We start from the raw sequence: 19,078 nt of genomic DNA, 5'->3' as shown, positions 1-19,078 counted from the left end.
TTTAATAGTTGAATAATAATTTGTAATTTTTCAAGCAGAAGAACCAAACATTTGCTTATTCCGGCGTATGAATCGGAGGATTGTGCCTTGGTGACTTGGAAAATAAAAACATTTCACTATTATTACCCAACTTAGAAACACAGATGATGCATCAAATGAAAAAGTAATCGATAATCAAAATATCAAGTGGCAGCCCATATTAACATTAATGCAACATTATCACTCTATTACATTATAACTCTGTCGTTTAAGTTCTATTTTTCCATTCAGTGTTAATTTGTGCTTCTATGCCTATGACCCATTTTCCCACTTGAATCATTCTTTCTGTTATAGTCCAGTCCTTGTATCCTAACGCTGTAAGGCTGAACATTCCTTTTTGGTGGACTTTTGACAGCTGTAGTGCAAGTTTAGCATTTAGCTGGAATGTCCTTTATACTGTAAGTCGATTCTAATTATAGACAACACATTAACAATCTTTATTCATTCAGCGCAAAGTGAGGACCTGCTGTGTATAATAAACTCTTAGTTAACTTGCCCACTCCAGGGAGAATTAGCAGCAAATGGTGTATTATGTTGTCTGCCTTACAGTGTAGTTCCACTAGAAATTCCTGCCTTCAAAATGTCTCATTTTTAGCCATTAAATTGTTTTACTTCCAGTCATTGGTTGAAAAAAGCTACAACAGTTGTCACTTTTTCATGTAAGCACCAGCAAAAGTCCTGCATAGCCCCGGAGTTATGTGATAACCAGCCATGTATAACCTACATTCTTACATAATGCTCACCCTAGCCTATTTATTCCTCTTCTATTTACAGTCCTACTTAAGGCTCTTGATTATGACTGAGGCTAATGTGCTTTAATGTTGTTGACTGCATGAGCTGACTATCATTACCGGGCATTTTGGTAATTACTTGTTTTCCTCGTCTTGGTCTTCATATATTTTTGCATATTTTTGCATGTTTGCTTACTCAGGTTTCAGATACTTGAGGAGTTCAATTTTATATGCAAATTAGAATTTTTATCTCACTCTCAGCACAAACCATGACATGGTTACCTCAAACGCACCATTCACATCTTCAGTGGGATGTAATGTTCCTTCCTTTAAAAGCTTTTGTTCGCCTTTTCTCATCTCTTGGCATTTATTGCTTTTCAGATGTCCATGGACAACAGGAAGAGGCCGACGGGTTCCTCCAACTCTGGGAATATGGTCTACTGGTCCTCCTCGTTTCCCCGGCAACCGGCCAGGGTGCTGATCGTGGAGACGCTGCCTCCCAGGTGGTCAGAGACCTGTACGGTGATCTGTGAGGCCCTGGACAACTTCCTGTCTCTGGCCTGCAGTCTGGAGGGACCCTGTAGGGTACCTCTACTCAGCTTGTATGCCATCAGCAAGCAGCAGGAATGTCTGCTGCCATTTGTGGTAAGATAGATGATAGTGTTTATAAGAACCATTATTGCTTTTTCCTGTTCCTCCTCCCTCATCCCTCTTTCCCTTTGTTGCTTTCCGTCACACACATTGTCCGTCCCTTTTTTGCCCCTTTTCTTCTCTGTGCCTCTTTACCCTTTAAGCAGGTGCGTGGTAACCTGGCCAGGCTGCGTTCCTGTGTGGAGGAGCTGAGGTCTATTCCAGGAGATGGTTGCGTCAGAGGAGTGGCCAGAGGAGGCGAGCTGCTGCGACAGGCAGTGCTGGACAGCATGCAGCAGTTTAAACAGTACACAAGACACACCAGTACTGGGAACCAGGCCAACAACCACCCTTATATGGAGGTGAGCATAGATAGACCCTATATACAGTATATGCTCAACAAGAAAGATTCATGCTACAGCTCACAAGAAATCTGTACAGAAACCAATTAAAACAGAGAGCTACAGACATATGAAGCATCCTGATGGCCTTCAGTAAGACATGCATCTCAGGTTATCTAGCTCCTAAACAAGCTTGTCATAGGCCTGCACAATATTACTCCCTCATTAGGGTTCACGGTCCCCTTATTACAGGTTTGAGGAAGCCCTTGGAGTGGAGATGCTGGGGATTGAATCCAGGACCTCATACATGCGAAGCACGCGCTCTACCACTGAGCTACATCCCCTTGGTTTTAAAAAATCTAAAGAATAAAAAATATCAAAAGGTCCACAAAAATAACCTGGCTGTGTAAACAATGTGCACTACTGTCAGGTCATTTTTGTAAAGATTTCTATCAATTGGTATCATTTTAACAGTTAGAAAACGTCCTGAAACTTTCCTTTGTTGTTAAATTTTGACGAGTAACAAATATATACAACATTTGATCCATCTGAGTCTTTGCCGGTTAAACCTCTGTTCAGCTATGGGATCACCTGTGCTGTGTTAGAACTGTTAATGAATACAATTATTGATATGATTTGATGAGGAGCACCCCGGTGGCTCACCGGGTAGAGTGCTTACCATTACGTAAGTCCTTGTTTACAATGACCTGTATTCTATTCTGCTCCTAGTTTTTAAATAATGTCAATGTGACAAAGCTTCATATTCATAAGTGAAACAGTTCTTCAACGGTGATTACCTGTCAATTTCTGAACCCTTCTTCTGCATAGAGTAATAAGAAATGGATATTTTGGGGATTGAACCCAGAACCTCATGCATTAGCTCCACCATGGGCTACATCCTCTTGTTCAATAGCCTGACTGAATAATTTTTTGTGTCTTGATGGTGAAAGACACAGCATGATAGCTGTGCCATGTAAGAGCTCTGTACTTCCTTTCCTGCTCTCCATAATAACCTTTGTGTTATTTTAGTAAATCTTTATGTTTTAATATGTTGCATCTTAATTCGTGGTAAATGATTTTTGCACAAGATTTGGAGATGCTGGGGATTGAACCCAGGACCTCATACATGCAAAGCATGCGCTCTACCACTGAGCTACATCCCCTCTCTATATCCTTTGATTGCAGAGACATCAAATCCTTTAGCGGGTAAAACCAGGATCTGTCTGAGCTTGGAATTAGACAAATTCCATCATAACATACACTATCCTCTTTGTTTGCACAACGTTATTGTATATAATTTCCAATAAGTATTGGTCCAATTCTGAATCTGAATCCGAATCTCTCCAGATCCATTATGAAGGAGTGTCTCTTCAGCTGCAGACTAGCTCAGACTGAAAAGACGCCTTTGATATTCAAGCCCTGTACTTCATGTTAATGTGGGGCAGAGGCCACACTTATATGTGTTAAATGATCTCTCTTCAGGTCCATTTCAATGCATTTAACAGCTGCAAAAACTTATTGGATAAGGAGACTAATTTACATCATTAAGAGCTTAAAACATTCTTTGTTAACATTCCATTTTAGTAGCTGAGAACTACTCACATCTTAAATCAGACATTCCACATAAAACCAACGTGTGCATATTTCAAATGCAGCCTCCAGTCTTCTGCTGCTGAGCCATCTGTATATGAAGAGTTGTAAATATGGGTAAAGCTCCAGTAGTTTTCAGTGCCTTTCTGCCAGAATAACCAAGCTATCACCTTTAAGCAGCAGTTGAGTTGAGTGCATAACGTATTTAAAACATTTTCCTTTTGAGTCCACTTGTGTTCAGTCCATTGAATTGTTGACATTAAATAAAATACTATAGTTAGCATATTTAAAAGAACAATTCCTATTTTTTAATATGATTAAAATCTAGTTTACATTCTGTGCATGCTTTAGGCCCAATATTTGAGACTCTAATACAACATTTTAGATCATGTCAGCAAAATACTGTTTAGGGTGATTGGAATACTATATACTGTATTTTGTATTTTATTTAAATGTTGGACATATGGCGAGCGAAATGAGAAAAGAGCCACTGTTCTTGTTACATTTGAACAACATGTCCTCTGTGCACACAGCTTTGGGCTGTTGACGAGGATTTCTCCGATCCAAGCAGATTCATTAGAAGGCTCTGGACAGATGATAACACTAAGACCCACTGTATTCCGACAGCAACAGATATGAATAGCACTATTAGGAGACAGAGATACACTAAGCAGGGACATATGCTTGTCTGTCTGTGTGTTGCTGATCCACTTATAAAATGCACGTTTTCATCCATATGCTTCTAGCATTCATGTGTGTGTATGTGTCTAGCTCCATGCTGTGTTCAGCGGCATATTACTTTTGGCCAACCAGCAGGCAGCAGACAGCATAATTCATCGATAATCTAATCAGTAATCATCTTTTAATGCCACTGTTAATGTGATTCAGTTGGACGTGCACCATCAGTCTAACATTAGTTTATCTGCTTTCCCCTCATTAAGCCTATAAATGCCACAAAAAACTGATTTCATCTATTTACATCACAAGACAAGACTTTATTTTATGATGTTGTCATTTCATGCAAATCTACTGCAGAATTCTTCATTAATTCTATAGATATAATAAAAATTATACAATTATATAGATATAAAAATATACTGTATATATAGCCTATATATATATAAAAAGATATAGAATATATAACAACTTTAAAGAACACAAACTCTATCTTTCATAAAGCCAGCTGTTACAATTCAGAAGCTTTTTATGGGTCCCTTTTTTCAACTCTTTAGGCCTGTCACCGTAACATATTTTTTATTTGAGTTAGGATCCTTTGAGGGCTTTTTGTTCCAGGTGAGGCCTCTCATAATATTTTGTGTCGCTACATTCGTAGGCTACTGTGGTGACCACCCAGCCGGGGCGGAGCGTCGTTCGCCAGTTGGAGATGGGGCTCAAAGACGCTGACCTGGCGTCACTGAAGCGGCTCCTGGTGGTGCAGATTGAAAATGAGGCAGACTGGGGCCAGGAGAACCCCCCACCTGAGGAGGAACACATTGAGTCTGAAGGTAGGAAACAAAAATACAGCACATGCAAACACACTCACACTGCTAGTTTACAGTACATGAGTTAAAAGCTGCAAATACAAGAGCTTTTATCAATGGGTCATGTGCTCAATCACCATTGTTTTAACTCACTCTTTAATAGATAGTAACTTAACACAACATTAACTAGATGAAAAGTACAGCTTTAAGTCACAACTTGAAGGAGGCTTTTTATCTCGCTCGTGAACAACTACTCCCCTTTGTCCTCCACATTCTTTACTCCTTCGCTTTCTTAATTATCCTCAGTGGAGGTGTGTAGCACACTCAGGTCGCAATTTATAGCTACAGTCCAAACATTTGCCATTCCTCTGAGTGAGACTAATTTCGTAATGATATGTCATCTTTGTAATTACATGAAGGTTTAACTGCTGCGGTCAGGGTAAGTAGAGAGTGCAGTGAGGATTGGATAGGAATGAAGGCGTGGAAAAGAGGAGACTAAGAGAAATAGAAAGTTGGAGAAAGACATACAGCCAGGAGGGGAGGGGATGGGAGAAAAAATGAGAGCAAGTGTAAGAGAGAGAGAGGGGTGTGGTAAAAATATATTTACGAACCATATGAAATATTTATTCCATTGGGATAACTAGTTATCTGTATCAGTAGAGAGAGTGACTGAAATAGTTTCTCAAAGTGCTTGAGATGTTGGAAACACACTAATGATGCTGTGAGTTTTAACCCACCTGACACCGTTATGTAACCTTGTCGTGCTTGTTGTCATCAACCTCTCGCTGTTATTTTTACGTCTTATCCATAGGGAAATGTTATGGATTTGCCCCAGTTCACCCCATTAAACCTAGACCTTGTTCACATCTGAGTCATTCTTGCTTTGGCATGCCTCTCAAAAACAGACCTGCTTGGTCGTGGTAAAATATATATCTTCTTGGAAATGGGGTGCCACTTGTGAATTGAACACGGCGATAGAAGCCAACTATGAGGAACCACAATGGAAATAAGTTCTGGACTTTGTAGCGTTATCCTTGACATCAAAGCTGTAAGTTGTAAATCCTGTTAATTATATCAACCAAACTAAATGAAAGCAGAGAACATGGACGAAGAATGACCACAAGGGTGTTGAGAACAGATTTTTGTTGATAAAAGCAGATGGTTTCCAGTTTTCTGCTGCTTTTATGTTCTATAGTGCCCTGTCTTTTAAGCCAAAAGATTTTCTATGGGGCTCCCTAAAGGGGCCCCATAGAACATCTCAGGGATCACAACATAATTACAGAAATAAGAAAGACATACATTGACTGGGAAAAACTGGGAAACAATCCTAGAAGGAAACTTTTTTCCTTATGAACAGTACTAATGGCCTTTTTTACTGAGTGACTGCAAGATGATTAGGAAATAGGTATCATCTTTATTTAGCCCATCAGGGATATGTCCAAGTTAGAGGAAAAGTGAAGGTTGTACTGATACTAAAACCCAGCGTTTTTTAGATGATTGTTGCTACTTCCTTTGAGTCTGAACAGAAGGACCAGATCAACCATGATTCCTTCACATTTGTTCCAGGAGAATACTGTAGCTGAGTGCTAGTTTGTTTAAACTTGAGTTTGGGAGTGATAAAAAACGGTAGTCTCTGCCGTTTTGGGAGTTGATGGAGGACAACTGTATCTCAGTCCGCCACGTGTTTTCAGTTATTTCAGTGTCCAACTCTCGATATTTCACATTGTCTGTAGTGTTGCTTGAATTCCCACCGAATCAAAAGCTCTTTCAGCATTTAAAATGAGAATAATAGAGCTAACTTTTTCCTTTTTAACCTGTGCAATAGTTTGTAGGGCTCTTCTTATATTTACTGTTTTATATATCTTGTTTAATCCTCATCTATTAACAAAAGCATTGCAGTTTCCATCCCCTTTGGCGGTATACAGTTTATAGTCTGTTTTTATTTCACTGATAGGTCTATATCTTTTACAGCTCCTCTTATTCTTTCCTTCTATGGGTATAACTGAAATGAAGGGAGACAGAGCTTTAGTTGAACTGCTCACAACCCACATCCACAATGAGGCAATGTCCTGTAATGACAGTTTACAAGTAGACTTGGCTTCATTTTGAGGGGTAAAAAGGTACAATACTAGAGTGAATGTACGTTTTGAAACATCAGTTGATGCGGAGAGGGGGAAATTGTATGATGTTTGTGTGTGTGTGTGTGTGTGTGTGTGTGTGTGCGTGCGTGCGTGCGTGCGTGCGTGCGTGCGTGCGTGCGTGTGTGTCCGTGCGCTCTGACTGTCCCTGAGGCAGCTTCCCTCCTTTAGTATTTATTGTATTTATCGATCAATATGAGCAATGATTTTTTGTCTGTCTCTCTCTCTCTCTCTCTCTCTCTCTCTCTCTCTCTCTCTCTCTCTCTCTCTCTCTCTCTGTGTTAGTGTCTAATAAAAAAAAAGCAACACCATCCACTAAAAAATGTTTGGAATGGAGCCTTGGAGACACGGTTATGTCATAACTATAGTTTGATGATAGTGAGGTCGACACTCTTTTAGCTGCTGTGATACCACTGGGACAAGATCACAGCGTTCCTCTGCACTGTCTCCAAATGTTTATAGCACTTAGTGTTTTGAAATGGAGCTCTTTGATACTACGGCCTACGCCCTCTTCATCACGTCAACACCAGTGGTGCTACTGCTACACCACTGGTGTCCCACATAAAACGGCTTTATTTTAAGTGCTTTTTACCACAGTGGAAAAAACATGATCGTAACTAACTAACATCTTCATACGCCGTGATTTTGGTTTCCATTAGGGGTGTTCACGTGTACATGTGTGCACGTGTAACCGTTTGGTAAATCATAACCGTTTAGAAAAATCAATAAACAAAAAACTTTTTTTTAAGTTTTGAAAAAAAAAATTCAAGGAGTGGTAGGCGATGTGAGCTACTGTAGGCTACTAAAGCAGATTACACAATACATTATTGTGTTTGGTTACAAAAATTATTCATTGAACTATTTAACTGCTCCAGTCCACCTTCAGTTTCACTTTCTTTTTCATCTCTGTCTCAAACAGCTGGTCCGATCAGCTGTTCCGCTGCGAGCCGACAACGGCCCCGACAGCAGGAGTCAGTCCAATGACAGATGATCACTAGGCAGTTATAATCACTTCGAAGTCAAAAAGCAAAATAATGAAATAAAGGCCTCTCTGCCTTTGTCTATCTGTCTGCCTGACTTTCTCACTGCACACTGTCACTCCATAGCATCGGCAAAAAATAAAAATTATGTAGACCCCGCCCCATATCAAACGGTTAAACGTGTGCACGAAAAATGTACAGCCGTGTAACCGTTTAGACATTTTTGTAAACGTTCACACCCCTAGTTGCCATTGCTTTTGGGAGGGTCTCAGAGAGCAGATTTTTTTTGACTTAGTCTGTTTCACAGAAAGGATGGGTGTTCTTGACTTGTACCCCAGTTTCAGTTTCAATATGCGTCTACAGTTTCCTAATGATTACAAAATGTTTTAACTCAAATACTTGAGAAAACATGAAAAATAATATAACAGTGTTACACAGTTTACTTCTCTGTGATACATATTGGCTTGTGAAAATACACACTTTGAGACACCTCCTTAAAAATGGGACCACACAGTGTTTTTGTATAAAACCAGCTCCCTGAATTTACCCTGTAATGATGTTTAAGTCTGTGAGTCAAACCCCAAACATTTTGGATGAAGTTCTGTAAAATTCGGCTTACACAGAAAAGGGAATGGGGTTTGCACTGTATCCAAGTGCTAGACTGACCTCAGTGTTCAATTGACTGAAAACTGAGGCAGGCTAAATAGAAGACAAGAAGTGTATCTGTCTAGCCTGTATGAATTCTACATAGGCTTTCTGGATGCTTGCAAAGTTCCTGAAATAGATATGATAATATAGATATTATGTAGCAGAACTGATCGGCTGTGGGATATAACAAGCTTGTTGTACAGTTTATTCTTTCAATTTGTAATGCATACAGTCATTTTGATGTTGAAAAGGGATGAAAAACCAAACGTAGTATGCTAACATTTAGAAAGCAGTGTTTGTTTTTGGAATACTCTGGAATCTGGGAGCATTGTGGAATCTTAATCGTGTCAGTGTGTAAGATGCTGGGCTGGAATGCTCAAGGAGAGGTGGAGATTGCAGTAAAAAAAAACCTAACCCCATTTCACACCAGACTATTTATTTTAGTGTGAGTGTGTGTGTGTGTGTGTGTGTGTGTGTGTGTGTGTGTGTGTGTGTGTGTGTGTGTGTTTGTGTGTGTGTGTGTGTGTGTGTGTGTGTGTGTTTCAGTCCACAGAGTGCAGTATATAATGGGAATTGGGTGGAGTATCCATTTTTTATTTTGAAAGACAACTAATTGTTTTCTCTCTCTCTCTGTCTGTCATAGTCACTCACTTACACTAGCTCATAGATTGAAAAATGTGTCAAAGAAAAAGGAGAGGGTTTTTGCATAACGGTAATAAAAACATATTATTGAACAGACACACAGTACCTGGCAGCTGCTTGATAGAAAGATCAGTAAGAGGACACTTATGCAAATGTCTCTTTCTTCAAGACACCTATTTTGCTCAAGCCGCAAACTTTTGTGTTTGCATTTGTGACTGAGATGCTTTGCAGCACAACTATGAGGTCTGTGTAGTGTGTGGATATTTTTTTCTGTCTTTGTGCGGACAAATTTGAGTTTTACACCTTGAGATTGAGGACATTAGAAAGCGTGGACATTTTTGTTGATTCTCACTTCTATAAAGTGCTTTTTAAGGGTTAAGACTTGGGTTCGGGGTTAAACTGAGTTTAAGCATGTAGTTTAGATGGTTAAGGTTAGGGGCGACCCGGGCGAGGAAATGCTTTATGTCAGTAAGCGTTCCTACAAGTATGAAAGTACAAACGTGAGTGTGAGTGTGTGCAAAGGCCAACGCCTTGATAAGCATCCTGTTTTTGTTGAAACTCAACCAGTGTATCCTTGAATCCCCGGCCTGTTCTGTAATTGTACAGTACAGAACACCCTGGAGAAGATAGAGAGAAATGGGTCAAAGAGCGAGAGGAGCAGAGTGAGACAGAGACGGGAGGGGGGACCTCACAGATCTACGTACAATTAAGTGAGAATATGATATGAGATACAGACATGATACCTCGGTGTATCTGTGTGTTTATCAACGCAAAAGTGCCCAAACAAGTTTCTCCATATGATTATTTTCATGATCTCCATATTTAAATGTACATTTCCAAAAATCTTTTTCGACTTGAAGCATGTACGTGGCTGTTTCATAATGTTTGTTGAATAAGTTCTTGCTTTTATCACTAGGCATTTCATAGGGATGTGGCTCCTCCAGACAGTTTAGATTAGTCTTTCTTTTACTATTTCCCACGATGACATTGAGTTCAGACTTTGGTAAAAGTAGAGGAAATGATGCAATGCAGCATATTCAAAATAACATTGTTCTGGTCAAAAGGGAATGCAAGATTGTTACAGAATGTCCCAGAGAAGTGATCATATAATTCAGGGTTGACACTGTATTTGGTCTCTGTTGACCCCTCAGCGTGTTCTGTTGATGCAGTTTATTAAATGTAGTCACTTCACAGCTGTTTGCTTTACTGGCGTCTGCAACCGTGCTCAGACCGCAGGGACAAAAGGAGAGATGGACTTAGAGGTGAAGGAGTAGAGCCAGAAGAGAGATTAGGGAGGGAACAACGCCTGTCTTTTCACAGAGAAAAACATTGTGTTGGAGCAGAGAGAGACACAGAGAGGGAGAGAGAGAGAGAGAGAGAAAGAAATGTCGATGTAGGAGGGGTGTAATACAAAAATAAAGAGAGGATTTGACTGAAGACTCAAATGAAGACCAGGCAGGAACAGAGGTTGATAGCAGTAGCAGTGGGTGTGTAGATGCCAGCTGACCCTTGTCTAACTGAGGCCATGGAGACCTCACTTAAGGCTGAAGTGCTGGCTCTAATCCGAATATCTTTTGAGTTGCCACACCTATGGATTTATGGAGATTTTTGTGTGCTTTGACTTAGCTACAGCAGAGTCTGTCTCCTAGAGACCATCCAAACAAGTCTCCATCCATTGTGTTACTTACTATTGGATGCAACTCTGCAGCGTGGAGTGAAATTAAACTTGTCACATATTATTGGGACAAATGCAGTCCATTGTTAAAGGACTTGTATGAGAGTAACTTCATTTACTGCAAGACTTTTTTTTTTCTTTTTTTATTAGATATTTTTTGGGCATTTTTTATGCTTTATTGATAGTGCAGAGAGACAGAGGTGAAATGGGGCAGAGAGGGGAGTGACATGCAGAGAACGACCACGGGTGGGAATCGAACCCGGGTCTGCTGCTGGGCCCGGCCCGGGAGGGGGACGCCTTACCAACTGAGCTAAAGGTGCCCCCAAGACTTTTTTTTAAAGTATTACCTTAAATGGAGATGCTGGGGATTGAACCCAGGACCTCATACATGCGAAGCATGCGCTCTACCACTGAGCTACATCCCCTCCTTTCAATTAATTTTTTAATCGATATGGTAGCCCTCTCAGATGGCAGATGCATGTCTAACATGGCACATTCACCCTTTATTTGACCCACACTCATGAGACTGCTGTCAGGTTTTCACCATACAAATCACTGCATGCAGAATAACTGATCTGTGGAGATCTTTCCAAACAGCTGCAATGTATTTCACTAATGGAAGCTAAAGAACGTACATGTCGCTGACATACTGTATATGTAAAGGTTGTTACTACAAGCTAAGGGGCTAACCAGTTGGCTGTTGTTTCTGAGTAACTCAAACTCTCTGATACAGACAATTCAGAGGCAGGGGAAGTGCTAGCTGCAAGTGTGGAGCAGAAAATACGATGGGTAAATTGGGTCCATCATTTATTCTGCACACCAAAGGACATAGCTGCCAGACGTGGCAGTTTAATACATTCCTCCTTTCAGACTGGAGATATATGGATGCTTATCTAGCTTCCCAAATCCCTCTGTCTGCTCCTGCTGTGTTTGTGTGTATGTGACACATCTCCATATAGAGGTTTTTGTGTGCAGGTGCAATCTGTTTCACATAGACAGTTTCCATACAGACTTGATTTCCAAATCGTTATTTAAAATCTTGGTAAAATTTGTGTAATTTTCTAAAAGTGTATCAAACGTTTTACAGCTCTTAGACATGGGTCTAATTTTACAAAATGTTCCTGTACAATCTGTACAGCATACAATAGAAAGGGTAGCATATCATGCAAACTAGGGAGAGAGGAAGAAAGAGGAGAGGTTGAATATCCCAGGAGACGATATTCAGTTGTCTGGATGAGGCAGGGACAAGGGAGCAGAGAGCAGTGCCACGAGAACTGATGTTCCATGACAGACAGCCTGAGTGCAAAGAGAGGACAAGGATGAGAAAACTATGGAGAAGAGAGGGAGAAGAGAGAACCAGAAAAAATTTAGATTTACTCTCAAGACAGAATCACAAGTTAAAAAAGAAGCATCTGCATTGGGACTCAGAAGTATTATTTTTGCGAAGTCATCTTCAGCACAATAGGACTCCCACTGGGAAAGACAGCGATGCACACACACAGAAACACCCATCCACATATACACCGTCTGGAGCGGCTACAGTGATAGATTACTTCGCCTGACGGTTTCCCATGAACACCTGGGCCTTTCTCCCTTGAGTTGCAGCTTTTTTAATGTCGGCCTCTGACAGTAAGCTAGACAAGAATTTGATTTACATAATTCTTTCAGAAATTGAGAGGAGCTCTAACATCTGATATCAAGCGTCAACTTTACTTCATCTCAGCCTATTTCATATTCTTCATGAGGTAGCAGAAGGATACAACTAAATAGTTGATATGCTGAACAGTGTATCAAAGGTTTACACAGCCCAATCCTGTTCCTCTATTAATACATAGTGGAGATGCTGGAGATTGAACCCAGGACCTCATACATGCGAAGCACGCGCTCTAACACTGAGCTACATCCCCTGTACAGCATATCTGAATTTATTTTTATTTTATTTTTATTTTTTCAAATAAATAAAATGAAAGCTGTAATATGAGTACTTGGGCCTGACACCAACTTTATGATTGGGTAAGAATACTCAAGTCTAAAGTCATGCACAAAGGAGTTTTAGGTGTTTGGTATTGTTCACAGTATTTATCGGCAAGGTAGGAAGAACTCAGCTGTCTACTTTGAATCTTTGCAGGAACATCAGCGCATGTTTGAAGTTGAGCTTTTTTGGAATGATAGCCAAGGCATGGACAGCATTTGACGCATCACCACATAAAGTAGCTGGTTGCACCGTTAATTATAAAGGGAGAGGGAGTCAGAGGGTCATATTGTACGGATAATGAATGATTAGGGTGATTAATTTAAGATGTATTGATTTTCAGCGGCAGAGTGTTTTCTTTAAAAACTCTTACAGAATGGATGTCCTCATGATCTATAATTCATCATTTACACAATCAAGAGAGAATTGAATATTCTGCGGGATAAGGAGAAAAAACAGGTCTTTATTTATGTGTATTTTTGGTCTTGCATCACCGATATGTACTGTATGTATAAGTATGTTACCCGTGTATGTTGAGTAGGTTCATTTTCCCTGTGGCATGTTGCATTTCTTGTGCAGATGTGGGGATCCTGATTCTCCGTATACAGTTAGTATAATTGCATAATTCTTGATGTATGCAATTATATAACATACTGTATACATGGTGTCTGCGTGTAGAGTTAACACAACAGCCGATATGTTAAGAGTTACAGAGGGACTGTGGCAAACTTGGTGCAAAAAATGTGTTTGTCAAGGCGCACAGTGACTTCTTTACAGTGTTTCATAACTGCACTGGGTCGGCTGTGAAGCAGAAACAGGCTGCTGCTGGAGGAATGCAGCCTTTGTTGCAAGCAACATATCTCTGAGTCTATAAATGGTGTGAATGTCCGGGAAATCACAGTAGGAGTTTGCATATGAATGATTTCTCTGCTACAGACTTGTTCCACCATATAGACGTTTCTATCGAAACGTTTCTCTCTGGAAAGATCATGTCACATTGCTATTAAACTCCTGTGATGGAACGTGACACCATTCCTTTGCAGAAAATGTAATCATTTGGTATTTTATAAATGATGGTGGTAACTGTCATCTTCAAAATATTTCTTTAAAAGTGTTCTGATCTGTTCTGTTCTAAAGTTCTAAACTTCTGTTTAAAGTTAAGTTAGAGTTGCATCAACAAACAACTGAGTGGAGAAGACACTTCGCTTAACTGGCCATTAGCTAGCAGGACATATATTATCTGATATTCTAAAATAAACATTTAGGCATTTTTCTGAACCTTGCAATTCAAAGCAGCATGTGTATGCCTAAATAATTGGATTCAGCTCATGTGTATATGATATGCTGCCCTCTCATGGATGGCTGTCTCAGTTCATTTTTTAGCATACAGTACACCATCCTTAGAGGAAAGTTTCCTTGTAAACAGACAAACGTTTATATTTTCATTACATTTTGTTGGTGTGTTTTACTTTGTGTCTTTTGGTGCACGAGTGTCACCTGTTGATTTGTTGAATAGTGGGAAAGCACCCGCGGGACAGTGTGGCGTCCAACACAAGCGCATGTGCACGAGATAAACCTGGTTGAGCTGCTCATAGATGTTAAAACTCCACAGATAACCTTTAAGCAAGCTTCTGTTGAGCATGGTCTCTGTGTTTGAAAGCAATTGTTTTTGACACTGTAGAACGTCACTAGCCTGGCTCCGCCCGCCCGCCTACTTCCGGCCAAATTTTATTTTCCCTTCAGTAGTCAGTCTGGGTGTACAGCCCATTTCCCAGTTTTGCCGGAGATTCGACAGCCGGTCCAATCAGCGAACAGAGTGAGTGGCTGAGAACGATGACGTCGAAGTCGCGCTCCAGTTTCAGTTGCCAGAAGCCGGCTCATGACACACGTGACGACCAAACGTTATGCGATTGGTTGGCTAATCCAGAGTGGCACTGGGCAGATCCAATAGTTTTAAACTTTAACAGACACCCGCCTCCATGAGTGAACGTTTGCCAATTACAGCACTGCCAGACCTTCTGTACAAATGAAATGAAGTACGATGGTCTGGTAGCACCAGGCTAGATCGTCTAACCTGGCATTCCCAGACCTGCCACTAGGCGCTGGCAAATTAAATTTGCTGCGCGTGTTGGTCTGGACACACTCCGTTGAAGCTTTATCAAGAAGACCAGAAATCTGGGCTCACGTTTCAATTGGTTCTATCTAATATGGGCGCGCCAGAGCCCTTTATATGGTGCTCTGGGGAGGACGTAACCGGATGACGACAGTGACGTGCATGCGACGTCGAAGCCGTGATAGTAAACATCAAAGATGGCTGCGGATATGTTGTGTGAGTTTGAGACTGCTTTGGCCTCGACCCTTAACGATTTGGAAGACGGCACTCAAATCTTTCATTAGCAAGTAAGTGGAATGTTCTATTTTGCCGACCGACAACGGCAAACGTTTAATTTAACAGTTTAACAGCTGTTCGCTAAACGAAAGGGGCTTACGTCGCCTTGTGCATTGCTCTGATTGGTTGTAGTGCTATCCAACTGCGTGCAGTGGCATATGAAATGCACGAGTAGGAGCCGCCCCTTGAGTTGAAAATTACTAATGATCGTGGCCAGACCCTCTATCGTTCAAGATATCAGGGTCTGGATTTCCAGGCTATAGAACGTCACCACTGATGGTCTATTAAAGTTGCCATCATTGAGGTACTAATCAGGATATAAATATCTGAATTGGAGATGCTGGGGATTGAACCCAGGACCTCATACATGCAAAGCATGCGCTCTACCACTGAGCTACATCCCCTCTACACTTTCACAATTTAAGTGAGATATCATCTTCTCAGCTCTTCTGGTAAATCAAGTTCTATTTTTTCTAGAATTTGCAAATGACAACACCATAAACCGTGTTTTTTCTTAAATGTTTAAAATACAGACGAAAAATCAATAATTTAGGTTTTAAAGTCCAATTTAGTCGCCCTTAAGAATTCACAACCCAATTCTAATCATGTAGGCTTTCTGCACCCAGATATATTTGCAGTATTTTATAACCTAGCAGGACTGCAAGAATGTACCAAGGTGTGGTTTCAACTAGCAGGGCCGGTGAAAGACTGCTTTTACCTTGACATTTAAATGTGCCTACTGCATTTTTGAACAGTGGAGATTCTGGGTATTGAACCAAGGACCTGATACATGTGAAGTAGAGCGATTTTTGGCTCGTTAGAATGTGGCTCATAAAAAGGTGCTGTATTACGAAAATCCATGAGCGGAAAGACCACCCTTTCAAACGGCCACATAAATGTGTTCCCTCATCATCATTGTTTGATACATTTTTATTCAAACAGTTTTAGTTTGTTTTCTCATCACAGATCTGTCAAAGCATTTATTTCATATATCTAGTTTATGAATGCCTCTCCAAGTGACAACACAGTCAACCTTCCCTACATATTTATTCTCAAAATCCAATTGACAGACAGCCGTTATTCTATTTAAACACCATCTGCAGAATGTTTTTTTTTCTTCATATTTTGGAGATTGCTTCTGAAGGGGTATATTATCCTTTCATCGATCTGTCCTCCACCCATCTGTCTCACATCAATAAACTCCTTTATTGCTTTCTTAGTTTAGCCCTGAGCCTTGAGGTAAACATTATTCTCCCGAACACAATGAGGATGCTCAGACAATGTGCTGCTCCAAGAGGCTGGCAGCTTTGTGACAGTATGCACAGGAATGAACTGAACATAGGAAGATCCCGTATGTGTTAACCACTAAACTACTTCCTCCACATCTAATGCCTCATTTCCACCGAGTAGAGCGGGTCGGATCGGAGCGGTTCGGTCCGGGTAGTTTGGCTTTTCATTTGTAAAAAGTTGGGTAGGGTACGGTTTAAGCGCACCTAACCGCTCTGAGCCGCTCCAGATCTCAGTACTCCTCCGTAGGGGTACTAGCCGCCTGAAAGCGGACCGAAAATGCGGAGCTACACGCTGCCGTCATTTGATTGGTTGGTCGAAAGAATCATTTCCGCCATGTGTATTCATCTCGGCAAGAGTGAAGAGAGTCTGTGTTTTGGTGAAAATGTGAGCACAGCACTGTTTATTGTTTGGTGTTTTTCCTCGTCATTAATAATCAGTTGGTTTAGTTACGTGTCCCACTGCTACTTAGCTGCCGCAGCCAGCACTGTTTGCTCACTGAGTTGCACCGAGCCCTCTCTGTGTTTACGCCATAGCCTAGATAGTTTTAGGCTAAATACACGCTCACAACACGGGGGGAATAAATAAAGAAAGCGGCTGGTTTGACCAAGCAAAAACGAGAGACCGCTGGCTTGACCACAGTTGGTGGAAAGAATCATTTCCGCCGTGTGTAGTCACCTCGGCTAGAGTGAAGAGAGTCTTGTTTTGGCGAAAATGTGAGCGCGGCACTGTTTATTGTGTGGTGTTTTCCTCTTCATTAAAATAATCAGTTGGCTACACTGTGTCCCACTGCTACGATGTCACGTAGCCAGCGCTGTTCGCTCACTGTCTATCAGTTGCACCGAGCAGTCTCTGTGCTCACAACAACACGGGGGGAATAAATAAAGAAGCGGCTGGTTTGACCAAGCAAAAACGAAAGACCGCTGGCTTGACCACAGTTGTTCCACAACCCTATAGTTTGACCCATATTCTGGCGGCGGATATCGCAGTCCAGCCTAAACCCCGCCCTACCAGTAAAGGGTAGGGTCATAAACCCCGCCCTACCAGTAAAGGTAGGGTCCGCGGTGGAAACAACACCGAGATTCTTAAAAGTGAGCTGTCCCGCTCTGATCCGACCCGCTCTACTCGGTGGAAATGAGGCATTATTGTGAATCTTTGAAGAGGACCTATTATACTACTTTTCTGGTCTTAATTTCTTGTTTTACACTGCTATAGAGCAACCTGACACGAATCACATCACAAAAAACTATCTAGATTTTCGGGAAGCTCTTTCTCTTATTTTGGCGATCCAGCACGTCCTGTCAACACTTGAGTGTGTGTGCTTCGGCAATCTCCGCTCCCTCCGCCTGTGCATCGGCCATCTCCGCTACCCTCCCCCCCCTCCTGCAAACCCCACTCCGTTGTGATTGGTTACCTTCCTTCCGGAACACTTTCAGTGGCGGGAAGCGCGAGCATGGACCTATAAGGGCGCGAGGCAGACGCGAGGCAGACGCGAACAGGGAAGTGACAGCATTACCATACATGGAAACATCCGCGTGGTGACGTCGCAGGGTTACATGCGACGTCACAGGGTTACAAAGGGTTAGACCGCTCTGAAGACGTGACTTCTCCACTGGCTAGAATAGTGTTTAGTGCTCGGCACAGACACCCCAGACGGTCAGCAGGGAATACGTTGAAATGCATGTAAGTCATTATTTGATAATTTAGTATGGTTAAGCATGACTATGAATCATCATAACAACGTTTATAGGTCATAAAAGTCAAAAAGCATCATAGGTCCTCTTTAACACAGATTACAATGATGTTGAGCTCCAGATTACAAATAGAGCTGGAGATGCTGGGGATTGAACCCAGGACCTCATACATGCGAAGCATGCGCTCTACCACTGAGCTACATCCCCTCTATAGTCTTTCTAACACGTTATATAATCATCTCCTGACTCTAATAATTGAAAGAATACTTTACGTGGCAAAGAGCATTTACAGGTAGATTTGAAAAAGGACATCATCTCAGAATTCAATTATCGTTATGTGTGGTTACTGGCTTTGCTAAATGTTCAAAAGTCAGAAGAAGGTCAAAGTAATGTCAATGTTGACCATTTGTAAGTGTCAAATTCTGTTAAAAACTACAACTTATACATCCTTCTCTTGTACTATTGAAATATCTGCCCAACATTGTTTGTCATATTACTTCCTATAACCTCGGAGGAGTAATGGCACCACTCTTTATATCACACTTTTGTCCATACCGTAAATTGGGAAACAGTAATGTATTTTCTTTTTTTTTACGAAAACCAAACAGCTACGTTTTTCAGTGCTCCTATTTAGAGTCTGAATGACATTGGAATTGAATAAACAATGCTTAGTCATGATTCAAATAGGATTGACATAGATATATGGAGAGGTCATCTAAATGTAGATGCTGTATCAGTGGATTGAAATGATTGTTGCAATTCTGCAAAAACATTGAGTAACCTTCATTATTACATTTTTACAAAAGTGAGTCTTCTGCTATTTATATCAACTGTGTGGCAG

General features: G+C 41.0%; 1 protein-coding gene across 1 annotated transcript in view; it reads left to right on the top strand.

Annotated features, from left to right (window-relative positions):
- Positions 1-1,151: 1,151 nt before the first annotated feature.
- Positions 1,152-19,078, top strand: part of m1ap (meiosis 1 associated protein) — a gene marked incomplete at both ends in the record, with an annotated part of 42,446 nt that continues 24,519 nt past the window's right edge. Inside the window, 3 exons of the mRNA XM_080052406.1 lie at positions 1,152-1,415; positions 1,565-1,762; positions 4,665-4,836. Coding sequence (XP_079908532.1) covers positions 1,152-1,415; positions 1,565-1,762; positions 4,665-4,836 — 634 coding nt within the window. The remainder of the gene's footprint in view (positions 1,416-1,564; positions 1,763-4,664; positions 4,837-19,078) is intronic.

This window comes from Ammodytes marinus (assembly GCF_949987685.1).
Source record: "Ammodytes marinus genome assembly, chromosome: 23".
NCBI classification, from domain to species: Eukaryota; Metazoa; Chordata; class Actinopteri; order Uranoscopiformes; family Ammodytidae; genus Ammodytes; species Ammodytes marinus.
The sequence above is the reverse complement of the archived record's forward strand: the minus strand, read 5'-3'. Positions and strand labels throughout refer to the sequence as shown.